The sequence below is a fragment of the Hyalella azteca genome, unplaced genomic scaffold (assembly GCF_000764305.2).
Source record: "Hyalella azteca isolate HAZT.00-mixed unplaced genomic scaffold, Hazt_2.0.2 contig7221, whole genome shotgun sequence".
Taxonomy (NCBI): domain Eukaryota; kingdom Metazoa; phylum Arthropoda; class Malacostraca; order Amphipoda; family Hyalellidae; genus Hyalella; species Hyalella azteca.
Window position 1 is genome coordinate 77,694 of NW_025937349.1, and position 12,141 is coordinate 89,834.

At 40.9% G+C, this 12,141-nt stretch overlaps 3 protein-coding genes across 4 annotated transcripts; 1 reads left to right on the top strand and 2 right to left on the bottom strand.

The window, feature by feature from the left end:
- Positions 1-380: 380 nt before the first annotated feature.
- On the bottom strand, positions 381-2,875 carry LOC108676876 (glycine-rich cell wall structural protein 1.0). 2 transcript variants are annotated; one of them, XM_047881170.1, is made up of 4 exons: positions 2,744-2,875; positions 2,436-2,467; positions 1,688-1,936; positions 381-1,384 (listed from the first exon to the last, which is right to left on the bottom strand). In XM_047881170.1, exons 1-4 carry the CDS (start codon positions 2,781-2,783, stop codon positions 896-898), a joined length of 810 nt encoding a protein of 269 aa, XP_047737126.1. In that variant the 5' UTR covers positions 2,784-2,875; the 3' UTR covers positions 381-895. The 2 variants fall into 2 exon arrangements, with proteins under 2 accessions (XP_047737126.1, XP_018020519.1); XM_018165030.1 differs by having other exon boundaries at positions 381-1,081; positions 1,385-1,936.
- A 2,022-nt stretch (positions 2,876-4,897) lies between these two features.
- LOC108676877 (glycine, alanine and asparagine-rich protein-like) lies at positions 4,898-7,641 on the top strand. Its single transcript, XM_018165031.2, has 3 exons — positions 4,898-4,981; positions 5,615-5,655; positions 6,357-7,641. The coding sequence occupies exons 1-3, from the start codon at positions 4,939-4,941 to the stop codon at positions 7,086-7,088; spliced, it is 816 nt and encodes a 271-aa protein (XP_018020520.1). The 5' UTR covers positions 4,898-4,938; the 3' UTR covers positions 7,089-7,641.
- A 458-nt stretch (positions 7,642-8,099) lies between these two features.
- On the bottom strand, positions 8,100-11,609 carry LOC108676885. Its single transcript, XM_018165040.1, has 4 exons — positions 11,490-11,609; positions 10,969-11,009; positions 9,562-9,702; positions 8,100-9,254 (listed from the first exon to the last, which is right to left on the bottom strand). The coding sequence occupies exons 1-4, from the start codon at positions 11,527-11,529 to the stop codon at positions 8,844-8,846; spliced, it is 633 nt and encodes a 210-aa protein (XP_018020529.1). The 5' UTR covers positions 11,530-11,609; the 3' UTR covers positions 8,100-8,843.
- Positions 11,610-12,141: the final 532 nt, after the last annotated feature.

Here is a 12,141-nt window from a genome sequence, read left to right on the forward strand (position 1 = left end):
CTGTTATATTAATTTATAGTTTTCTATTCGTGCCAACTGCAGAAGATGTCGCTGCATTAACAACATTGCTGGGGCGAATGCAAAAGTTTCTGTACATACAACCTTTTGTACGGCTGAGCGCGCAACACAAAATGTTTTCCGTCACTCCCACCGATGAGTTGTTCCTCGTCTGTGTACACATTAAGAAAACTGTGTCTGGAAATTAACTTCATCTTATTCACTTCTTATGTATCATGAAATTGTAATCTCGATTTCATTTGCGTTAGATTGTTTAGTTCTCAATCAAAGCAGAAAGTTAAAATTGAGTTTCTATGTTCGCCGTATTTTTGGGTGCCTTTTCTCAGAAGGCCAATAAGGTAATTTACATCAAAGTAAAGTCATTTTGTGGGATAGCATATTTATTTATTTAGACACTATTAAAATCTAATCGTCTTAATCGGGTGCAAGTAAACCATAAAAACATAAACACTTATCAGAGTCGTGCATCGTTCTCAGGAACCAGCCTCGGTACACGAGACCTTCGAAACTTAGAGCACTAATGAATTATCGAACATTGCTACCATGACCTATGAAAATAAAATATCAATTTCTCGAAAGCATACAACCGAAAAAAAATCAGCTGAACTAGCCACCTTGCTTTTAAGACATTTCATACGATGAATGTCAACAAGACAGATGCAATTAGAGGAAAGAGTTTACTTCTAACTAGAGGAATGGCTCTGCTCTGAGCCAGTGGCTTTGCCTCTGGATTAGACAAAACATTCATCATAACGTCATTGGAAACAGCATTCGATAATTCTTCAGAGTCGAGATTTGTAACCTCTTTTTTCGGAGCAGCATTAAGACCGACGCCATCATCATGAGTGCTGAGCTCGTCTGTCTGCCAAAAGACGTCTCAATGATAGCCGCCACCGCCACCGCCACCGGTGCCGTAACCGGCGCCTCCAGCCTTAGCCAGAGCCTTGCTGGCTGCCGCCTGGGCCTGTGCAGCAGCCGACTGGGCAGACTGCAGGTCGTTGAGCGAGACGGTCTGTTGCTGGTTGAGCGAGTTGGCTGCCTGCTGTGCCTGCCAAGCCATCGCCTGTTGGGCGTCCAGCACACCTTGAATGGCGGCGAAGCTGTTACCAGACTGCGCAGCCACGCCATTTGCCTCACCAGCCAGTTGGCTGAGGGTATTGGCGAGTCCAGCAGCCAGGCTGGCGGTGTTCTTGGCAGCCTGCTGGGCGATGTTGGCCTTGCCTGCCAAGGATCCCTCGGCGAATGCCGCGGCTTGGGCGCCTTGTGCCGCCTGGGTGATCTGGGCAGCCATGGCCTGCTTGTGGGCGGCAGCAGCCTGCGCTGTCTGCGAGGCTGCAGATGCAATGGCTGCTGCAGAGGCGGCAGCCTGTTGGGCGTCCAGCACACCTTGAATGGCGGCGAAGCTGTTACCAGACTGCGCAGCCACGCCATTTGCCTCACCAGCCAGTTGGCTGAGGGTGTTGGCGAGTCCAGCAGCCAGGCTGGCGGTGTTCTTGGCAGCCTGCTGGGCGATGTTGGCCTTGCCTGCCAAGGATCCCTCGGCGAAGGCCGCGGCTTGGGCGCCTTGTGCTGCCTGGGTGATCTGGGCAGCCATGGCCTGCTTGTGGGCGGCAGCAGCCTGCGCTGTCTGCGAGGCTGCAGATGCAATGGCTGCTGCAGAGGCGGCCGCTCCAGCTGCAGCTGCTTGAGCTGCGCCCTTTTGGCCGGCGGCCGCAGCTACGGCGTTGGCCGCGGCCTGGTTGGCGATGGCACCGCCGCTTGGGCCGTGTCCTCCTCCTCCGCCACCAGCGCCAACGATGACGTAGCTTCCTCCTCCACCGCCACCTGCACCTCCACCATATCCGCCACCTCCACCTCCACCATATCCGCCACCTCCACCTCCATAACCGCCTCCTCCACCGAGCACACCGCGCTTTGTCTGCATGGATGAAACACTTGAGGTTAAACCAGGGCGATACTTATTCTACTTGCGAATGGTGCAAGTAGAACTTGAACTTTCAAGGAGAAATTTGATCTTTTAGCTAAAATTAATGAATTTTTTTTCAGCCATAAATGAAGTTCAAAATAAGTGATGTATAAAATTTGAGATTCAAAATGTATTCTATTTAGGTGGTAATAATATTAGAATACTTTTTCTCCGCGATTCGGAAAAAAATTTAGGATGAAAAAAAAAAAATAAATTGGCTTGAGAAGTAAAATTTTCCATAAAAAAACATTTGAATTTAAGTGACATAACCCGCATGATTTTGTGAGCTGCTCTCGGTCATGGGTTGAGCTTAAGAAGCTTCCATTGTTAAACTATTCAAAAGATCGGGGAATAAATATGGTTTGTTTGATGCTTCCTTATTAATGAGTCGATAATTTGTCAGCCCCCATGAACACAATACAAACATTATAATATGAAGTTCTATACTCACTCTGGTGATGTCATCGCTGGCGAGAACCACTCCTGAAACCAAGAAAAATGCGAGTTGTTAGCTCAAAACATTTGGAACATGATAATATAGTAACATATTCAGTAATCATTAGGAAAGAAAATTAATTTTCTTTCCTAAATAATTAATTAATTAATTTAATTTATTTTCTTTCCTATTAATTTAACTAAATTCCTCTTGGGCGATTAAAAAATATATATGATTATGACATCCGAGCAGCCTTGTTCTAAGTCCACCCAGTTCATATAGAGAGGATCGGACAATTTTGTTTCATCGCAGCTTATTCTTACCAACGCATAGAAAAGCGAATGCTACAATTTTCGTTGCCATCGTATCGAGTTGCGGTTCAAGATTCGATGGAATTCTGGAACTCCGAGAAGAAGCAGTGAGCTTTTCACCGGAGGAAGCGGGGTGCTGATGTGACAAGATCTTTTCTCCGCAAGTATTTATACGTCTTCGGAGTGAGCGAAACAAGCAAACTGCCACGTGCAATTAAAATAAAAGGTCATGAGTTGCTGAACGTTTTGATGAGTCATACGTTTCGTGGGAGTCGCTATCAATTCTAGTCTTAGTGGAGGCAAAGAAAGGCGGTGATAGTTCCTAATTCTTGCATCACTCTCACGCCCTTGAAACTTCAATGGCTGTTAGCGGGAGCCGAAATACTGAACATGGTTACGTTCGGGTTTCGCAATGATCAGCAGTTGAATTGTTTGATGTTGCGTGATACATCATAGAAATCTGAATTCAGAAATGATTGAATTATATACCTGTGGTCAGAATAAACATTCTCAAATGAATAGATGCTAAGAGTTCAAAAATTTGTACACTGAAGCTGAGGTAAGCCAACTGTCAAATGCATGACAATAAATGCATGACGAAAAATCGTGTTTTTAGGCAGTCTGTTAGATTTATTTTTAGTTTATTTGACGCAAGCATTGCACAAATGGACAAAAACACGTCACGGTTTGTACAAAATATTGTTTATGTTGCATCAAACATTTGATCTTTGATGCGAATACACATCATTTTTACGATCAACTTTGTTGATTGTCGAGTACCTTTACGATCCAAAGAACCTACCTATAATGGTGGTGCGCGAACACGATGATGATATATATGAGCTGATGAACGAGTTTCATATAGAATACGAAAAAACAATTTAAGGGTATCCAGAATATTAATTAAAAATTGATATCGATATTATGAACGCTGAGTTCATTTGCAGCGAATAATCTCAAAAGAGGTTGACTTCTTTGATTGCGAAGATGTGGGCTGGCCAACGATGATAATACACGACCCTCAAAAAGCCACAGTTTAAGTACTATTTTCGCCAAAAAATTAAATCCTCGAATAACCTCAGAATTCGTTCTACGAGCCAAATGATTTCCTATCTGATTCTCGAAGATGCGGAACAAAATGTTGAACAAATGTAATCATGCTTCTGCATGATAATATGCTTATACACACGACTAATAGTTTTGCTGGGTCTGCATTGCCATCCGATTGAAATCAGCTTATGTTCAGGATTTCCTCCCTTTCCTTTACAATCTTCCTTTCGCTTCTTTCCCTTTCCTTTACAATCGCTTGAGAACATGAGAAAAGCTGGCTGAAATTTGTAAAACCGAGCTCGAATGCTGCCTAGACACTGCCCTTCAAACCCAGAACTGAAGCGGACATAACGCGTTTGATTTACACGCTCCCCGAGTCCTAGGCGGCACCTATTGCAGAGTCGGGCCGCATCTAAATTTTGTTGAGGAATTAGGTCAATCCTAGTTGTGTCAGTCGTGCAACAAGTTCTGGTGAAGAGAGTTTGTGAGCGGTGAACTTGGGGGGTTACTGTTTTAAAAAAACTCATCCAATGATCGATGTGGTTAAGACATTAGGATACGATACATTTTTGTTGAAAACCTAAAGGCAGCGATGACACTTTCACCGAAAACTTTGATCCAGTTCACAAGTCCTGTAGCCAGACGTGATGCATTTCCATTTGACAGAACATCATGTGCAAGATTGGAACTTACATGCAATATTTTTGAACCATATTAAAAATAATTTATCGGTTGCAACAATTTGCCTCAAGTCTCTTTCGGTGCTCGAAATATCTTGGCTTATGCAATCCCTCATTTACAGAGCTATTAGCGCACAGTCATCGTGTATATCACAACGGAACTTACTGTTCCAAGTTTCTCATTTGCATTTCTAAGGCTTCGCCATAGCACAAATAGCTATCAATGACACCGACCGCCTCTCCCACCCTTGGCGAGGCTTCACAAAGAAAAGTGGAGCGGCAACTGGACGAAGTTATTCCAAAGACTTGAATGTTCTCATAGCTAATTGTTTGACTAACACTTTTTTTGATTCTCTGCTGTTTTGACTTACTCAACGAACACGTGTATTATTTTAATTAGAGCAGAAATTACCAGGCTATAAAAGTTCTGGAATCGTGTGCAGAAGTCAGTTCGAGAGCGCACCGCCATCCGACAACATGAGATCATCTGTTCAGTTCGCCATTGTGGCTGCCTTGCTTGGTGAGAACTGAGCCGCACACCACATATCATCAATACGATGACTTTTGACATAGTCCTATTTATACCGTAAAGTGGTATCTATGGAGCAAATTTACTCATTGCCAAATTGCCGGTTCAAAATTTCATTACAGTAATTTAGGGCAAATCCTATCTGTCACGCTATCGATACATGAAGAACCCATTTCCACATTCCTGTCGCAGAGAAAAACTAATTTTTACTGTCCAATTGTGATACTATTTTTCATTTTAATCAGCTTTTTACATTATTTTTAATTCACCTCCTTTGATCACGCTTAAAAACTATTTTTTGATAGCTACATTCAACTAACTAAATTCCCTTTAGTCGCACAAGTTAGAATTTCAGGTGAAATATTGGATGCCACAGCATATTTTGATATTGAAAAAATAGAAATACCTGGATAATATTTTCCAGATATTTTTGATCTTGGCTCAGTGATTAGTATTCACAGTGACAAAACTTCTTGTCCAAGTATCTTGACCATTCATATAGTTCAACTCCGTCTTTCACAAATTCCATGACATGGACGAATATTGAAATACCGCTAGAATTGAACGGCTTACGCAATAATTTATGTTCATATCAATAAAATAATTATTTTACTTTCCATGCAGGCTTGGCCTACGCCACAGAAACCTCCGAGGATGCTGTCAGGGTGAGTTTACACAATCTGAAAGGCTTGCAAAAAATCTATTTGCATGTCATACTTTTTCACGGATGAGAATAATAATTTCATTCCATTTTAGATTACCGTCATAAAACATACATTATGCAAAATCCTGAATAATTTTCCCACAAATATACGCAGAAATTATTCTTAGAGCATGCAATTTTTGTGAATTCTATGATATAAACTCTATGTCTTAATTTCCATAATTTGAGCGAAAAATTTTGCATGATCCCATCTTCAATGCGAATCGGTAAGCAATATAAAATTTGACTTGCATTCTTTTTTTTGATTAATGACGAATGAATGAACCAAAACACGGAATTCAAGGAAAAAATTTAACAAATTTCTCAACGATTTTTAAAATCAAAAATTTGTCAGATAAACTACTTCACGTAAACTACTTAGTTTGGTCACATGGTTTCGGTGATCTGTGAGGTTTTCTGGCATTTGTTTTGTAGTTCAAACGATCTATTGTCGATTCCTTACCGTTCGTTTATTCCTTACCGTCCTGGTTATTTTTTGTTGCGAGTTACTATTAAAAAATGATTATTGAAACCTTATAATTTATAACCTAAAATGTAAATTATCATAATATAGTAACGGAAAAATTATCGCCTTTACTAGGTACGGTTAAAAATCTGCCAAGCATATGTGCCTGTAATGTGACTATGTCTCTAATTGTCTAGGCAAAGCGAGGTTTCTTCGGTGGCGGTGGTGGTGGCTATGGCGGTGGTGGCGGATACGGCGGTGGTGGTGGATACGGTGGTGGAGGTTCTGGAGGTGGTGGTGGATACCTCATCATTGGTGCCGGCGGTGGTGGTGGCGGTCACGGCCCCAGCGGCGCTGCCATAGCCAACCAAGCCGCCGCTCAGGCCACCGCAGCAGCTGCCGGTTTGAAAGGAGCTGCTCATGCAGCTGCTTCAGCTGCAGCTGCACATTCAGCTGCAATTGCCTCTGCTGCATCCCAAACCGCGCAGGCAGCGGCTGCGCAAAAGCAGGCCCAGGTTGCACAGATCACACAGGCTTCTCAAGGAGCACAGGCGGCAGCCTTCGCCGAGTCTTCACTGGCCGGGCAGACAAGCAACGCTGCCACTGCCGCAGAAAACACTTTCAACGGCGCGCAGAACCTCGTCGATCAGCTCTCTCAAGCCCTTGGTGAGGCCCAAGGTGTGGCAGCAGCCGCTTGGCAAGAACTGCAGGCCATCCAGGCTGTGCAAGCAGCTCAACGGACGATGGCATGGCAAGCCCAGCAGGCAGCCAACGCACTGAACCAGCAGCAGACGGTGGCGCTCAACGACCTGCAGTCCGCCCAGGCTGCGGCCGCGCAAGCCCAGGCTGCCGCCAGCAAGGCCCTGTCAAAGGCCAAGGGATCTGGCACATACGGCGGTGGCGGAGGCCACGGCGGTTACGGTCGCTAACTCGAACGTGTTTCGGTCACGCAGAAAAATAGGCTGGATTGAGCACGTGAAAAAGATGGATTATTTTGAAAGTTTGTCAATCCGATAAAAATTGATTGAAACGCCTCACTTCTGTGTGACCATTACTTCATACGAATCAACGACACGATCATCGAACGGTCCGATAATAACTTAGACTTAGCATGTTTGATTAATTTTAAGGGAGTTAGAACAACGGGCGTCAGGTCGTGTATCTGAGTCTCAAGTTCAGACGGTTGACTTGAATATGTTTTAATACTAGGAGGCTAAGTTTGTTCTGTAACGCTCTGTATGCACATTAATGCAAGTAATGGAATTAACAACCTATGTCAAGATAATAGGTTTATGGCATGCACTAAACTGTACTTCTGTGCTTTTGGTCTTTGGTTGATTTTATAGCATGTACTTTATAATGATCACCAATTCTCAAAGGTTAAAATACACAAAAGCTCAGTCTCCGGAGTGATGAAGCAAATCTTGGACATTCCTTGAATTTGCGAGTGCTAGGCAAGCATATCAATAAATTGCTGCAATACATCATCTTTTTCATCCTTACTAAAAATCTTACAATTCGATTGATTCTCAAAAAGTAATAGAAAAAAGCATCAGAGGTGCTTTTATGATGGTTAAAAATTTCAGCATTTGTCTTAATACAGACAAGTTTGAGAAGAAAACAATTAAAAGAGAAATCAAATTGACTTGTGAAAACTGCTATCATAAAGTAATGCTATGACTTGCTATCGCAAGAGGTGCTGGATGGTTTATAACTTGCTATCGCAGGTCATAAACCAATGGTGCTTATTAAAAAAATCAAATAGAAAGACTTTGAAAAAATTCAATTTAAACAGCAAAGTAGGCAGCAAGGTTCCATTTTCAAATTTCACTAATAAAATAAAATCTTATACTGCGGAAAAATATGATTGAGATTGAGTATAAATTTTCATGAGGTCCCTAAAGAACAGAAACGATGGATTAGGAATAGAAAGTAAAAAATATAATCCAAACATTTTATTTCAAAACGGAACATTATATAATTACTTCAAGATCATGTTGATAAATCATAGTTATTGTCAGAACGAGCAGTGATGAAATAGAAAATACCTCATTGGTACCAGATGATTTGAACTCAATAAAAGGAACATAATACAATTTTCTGCAGAGTTTCACTTAATTATAAAGTGCATTTAGTATTTCAATATCGACCTTTAATGCAGATAATCATTATAGATAGGTAACACAAATATCATTTCGCGAGAATTGACTTTGAAGTTCGTGACACTCGAAGAATGTGAAGTACATGCGAAAATTTTATAGCTGATTTTGATAACTGTCTATAACGAAAGACTATATAAAATAAATCGTTCTTAAAGAAACCTATTTGTTTTTCCTAAGTAGTCTAAAAATAGTTCTTAGGTCACTATTTCCCTTGGTTTCGATTGCAATGTTTATTATCAACGCGTTCCTTAAAATAACTAGCTGAAGTTAGAAGGTTCACAAGACTGAAAATGTAACTTTTTTTGTTAATTCTATTTGCATTAACTGAAATCAGGGGGAATAGTTTCTCATAAAGTAGCATGTTGGCACTGAGCAAATTTGGTCTAGACAGCATTCCAGGAGCTAGTAGACGCTTCACCATCGTTTGGAAATGAACATAAAAAGAAGTATTGCCAATGATTTTTCAGTAGTACTAATTTTTCCACCCAACCATGTATCCCTAGGGTAAATTTAAAATGGCCCTCAGTAAATGGTACCAGCGGCCGCAGCTGCCTTGCTGGCTGCGAGCTTCGCAAGCACCACCGCGTCCTGGGCAGAGTCTAGCTCACTCAGGGTCCTGGCCTGCTGTCTGGCCAGAGAGTTGGCTGCTTGCTGGGCCTTGAAAGCCATCGCTTCTTGTCCACTCGCGACATTCTTGGTGGTCTGCATAGCCTGCCATGCATCCGTCACGCCAGCTTGTGAGTCCGCAGCTAGCTTGGACAGATTCTTGGCCATCTCGACCGCTTTGGTGTAGGCTTTCTCGGCCGCGTGGGCTGCTTTGGCCGCTTCAGCTGCCAACGAGGCTTCGGCAACAGCGCGGTCCTGGGCTTCTTGCGCAGCCTTGTTCACTGCCGCGATCTTCACCTGCTTGTGGGCTTGGGTTGCCAACGCGACCTGTTGTGGATATTATCGCAACTTGAACTTTTCAAGAAGAAAGATTAGTAAGAGGATTAAATAAAATGCCATCAAAAATATTTAGTAAATAAATTGCCATCAAAAAGAAAGATTAGTAAGAGGAATGAAAAGAAATCGTGCCGCCAGTTGTAAGGTATTATGAGCGCGACCGTCAGTAGTAATGACCCAACTAATAATTTTTAACAATTACAGTTTAACAGATAGGCTTCATGTCACGAATATAATGTGATGTTACGTCAAGAACAACATTTTATTTGCTTGCGAAGTTTAGAATTGCCAATCTAACCTGCGCGGCCGAGTTAGCGGCGGCCGCCTGCTTGTTGGCCACCAGAGACGCGGCCGAGTCCCGCGCGAGCGCCGCTGCGAAGCTCGGCAGCGCGAAAAGATGGGACGGCGGCAGCTGTGGAGCCCCGTAACTCCGAGGGACCTGCGGCAAGAATAATGAAGCATTTGTATTACCAGGCAATACAAGGCAATGCCGGTGTAACCTGTGGTCGAAGAAATAATTTTGACCGATGCTTTGTAGACCTTGATGGTGCTAAAAAAATCGGCTCAGTGGGGGTGATAAACTGGAAAAAATAAGTAATATGGAGAAATTGGCAGAGAAACAGTAAATTTTAAGAGAAAAGTGATAAGATTATAAATTCTCAATAAATGATTCATAATATATTGGAATAAAAAAATCACATTTAAAGTGACGTTCCATACGCGCTCAAATTTGATATTAACTTAGATTTGCTTGGCGAAATAGGTCAGTGGATTTAAACTTTTGGTTATTATTTCAGGTTCCTGACAGTATGAAGTTTTTGAAACCTGAATAGTCGAACAGACTAAATACTGAAGCAGCTAACACACAAATGTTTTGCATAATCTACATCAGCAGAGTTGTATGATAATGTCCGGTGTCCATCAGGCGTCAATCGATGGGTAATAACAATGGGTCAGGTGAAATGAGCACATCGTGTGAAAATAATACAGGATGAGACTTATAACTGCGTGATACTAAAATATTTCAATTACTATATCAAACTTAACACTGGATGAACTTTTAACACTTAATAATAAGACTTTACTCTAAATGAAAACCTACAACATCACATTCAAATTCAAATTATTTCTAGTGAAAAGTATATAGACGAGAATTTAATTTCCCTAAACACGTGTGAAGAAAGTGATTTTTAATTCGTCCGGTAGATAGATAAAAAATTTTCTACCATTATGAATAGTAATTTTTCTTCTAAATAATAAAATTACTTCTTCTATATCAGGACCAATAATATTAAAAACATTTAAAAATGTGTGGAAATAAACACTGATACGATTTGTTTGAATTGAAATAAATCGGAATGCATTAAGAAAAATAGCAAATGATAATACTAATCATTAATACTTTGCAGAACGCAAGGGAAAATCCATGCTCGGAAAATAGTTACTCCGGGCGGCAAAACATATATTATTCGTTCGTGTTCATAATATGGAGCAATTATTTAACTTAGTAGATTGCTATTTCAAAATGCTAATGAGTTAATAATTTAGAACTAAAAATGAACTCTCCATTAAGGCAAGGTATACTGTATCTAAGCATCATTGAAATGAAAAAAGTCTCCGTTGTTACTAACGGATTAAATTGGGTTAATTATTTTAATCTGGACATAAATTCGATGGTTAAATATAGACAGCAGAATTTACTCACCCTAGGGTTGTCGACAGCATGGACGTTGCCCAGGTTGTGGCCTGCAAAGACGCGTTATTATTAATTATTATATTTTTTGCAGTATGTGATGTTAGGCTAAGACATGAGCTAAAAAGACCTGTCAAAGGCCGGGGCATCTGATTCATACGGCGGTGGCGGACTTGTTTCTGTCACCCAAAATTCGAGGCTGGTTAGTTTATAATAATAATTTAGAACATTTTAGTTCTAAGTTATTATTCAATATTGGTTTTACCTGTACTCAATTGGACATTCATATGCTGCTTGGATTGATTAAATAATTGAGGTTCCTACCACAAACAATCGATGCAAAATTTTGCTGACATACGAGTATTTAGATTTAATTAAGCCTCCTCAAATAAGTTGCCGATACACAGTTAGAATGTACTCGCATTCAAACACTTGCATTAGTGCAGATAATTAATGAAGTTTAAAGTCTTCCATAAGGCCCTATCATCAAATTCCTTGTTCTTGCATGCTATGAACTACAGCAAAAAACTTACATATAACTGCCATCATCACGATAGAGACGGAATACTTCATGTTCACTTTACTCGTTTTCACTAGAATCGAATGTAAGATATTTAGAATAGGTCTTTGGATGCTGAGGTTTCGATGCTATGACAGTGAGAACGTTAGTGAAGTCGAGACGAACACATCTCAGTTTTATAAGCATGATCCGTTCACTCTTGTGTCGATAACAGGTCAGCTTTTCGGCTAGGCATCACCGTGTCCAATTACAGATTTGACGTTGCGTCAGTTTTGTGCCGAACTTTCGGTCTCGTTCGAAGGAGACGGCAATGAAATAAAATGTATCTATGTTATTATTATTCATGGTTCTACAATATGGAAATAATCAATTGATTTTAATATATTGTTCATGAATAAATTTAAATGTTTTGTTTTTGTTTCTTGCTAGTTTCTCAATGAGTGGAATACACATCTCAGTTTTATAAGCATGATCCGTTCACTCTTGTGCCGATAACAGGTCAGTTCTTCGGCGAAGCATCACCGTGTCCAATTACAGATTTGACGTTGCGTCAGTTTTGTGCCGAACTTTCGGTCTCGTTCGAAGGAGACGGCAATGAAATAAAATGTAGCTATGTTATCGTTATTCATGATTCTACAATGTGGAAATGAATAATTTATTTTGAT

Excerpts from the sequence above, each read along its gene's own strand:
- LOC108676876 (XM_047881170.1), bottom strand. The coding sequence starts at position 2,783 with ATGGCAACGAAAATTGTAGCATTCGCTTTTCTATGCGTTG. Across the intron at positions 2,468-2,743 it reads ATTCGCTTTTCTATGCGTTG|GAGTGGTTCTCGCCAGCGAT; the intron begins GTAAGAATAAGC and ends TCTTGGTTTCAG. Across the intron at positions 1,937-2,435 it reads CCAGCGATGACATCACCAGA|ACAAAGCGCGGTGTGCTCGG; the intron begins GTGAGTATAGAA and ends TCATCCATGCAG.
- LOC108676877 (XM_018165031.2), top strand. The coding sequence starts at position 4,939 with ATGAGATCATCTGTTCAGTTCGCCATTGTGGCTGCCTTGCTTG. Across the intron at positions 4,982-5,614 it reads CATTGTGGCTGCCTTGCTTG|GCTTGGCCTACGCCACAGAA; the intron begins GTGAGAACTGAG and ends CTTTCCATGCAG. Across the intron at positions 5,656-6,356 it reads CCTCCGAGGATGCTGTCAGG|GCAAAGCGAGGTTTCTTCGG; the intron begins GTGAGTTTACAC and ends CTAATTGTCTAG.
- LOC108676885 (XM_018165040.1), bottom strand. The coding sequence starts at position 11,529 with ATGAAGTATTCCGTCTCTATCGTGATGATGGCAGTTATAT. Across the intron at positions 9,703-10,968 it reads ATGCTGTCGACAACCCTAGG|GTCCCTCGGAGTTACGGGGC; the intron begins GTGAGTAAATTC and ends TTCTTGCCGCAG. Across the intron at positions 9,255-9,561 it reads CCGCTAACTCGGCCGCGCAG|GTCGCGTTGGCAACCCAAGC; the intron begins GTTAGATTGGCA and ends TATCCACAACAG.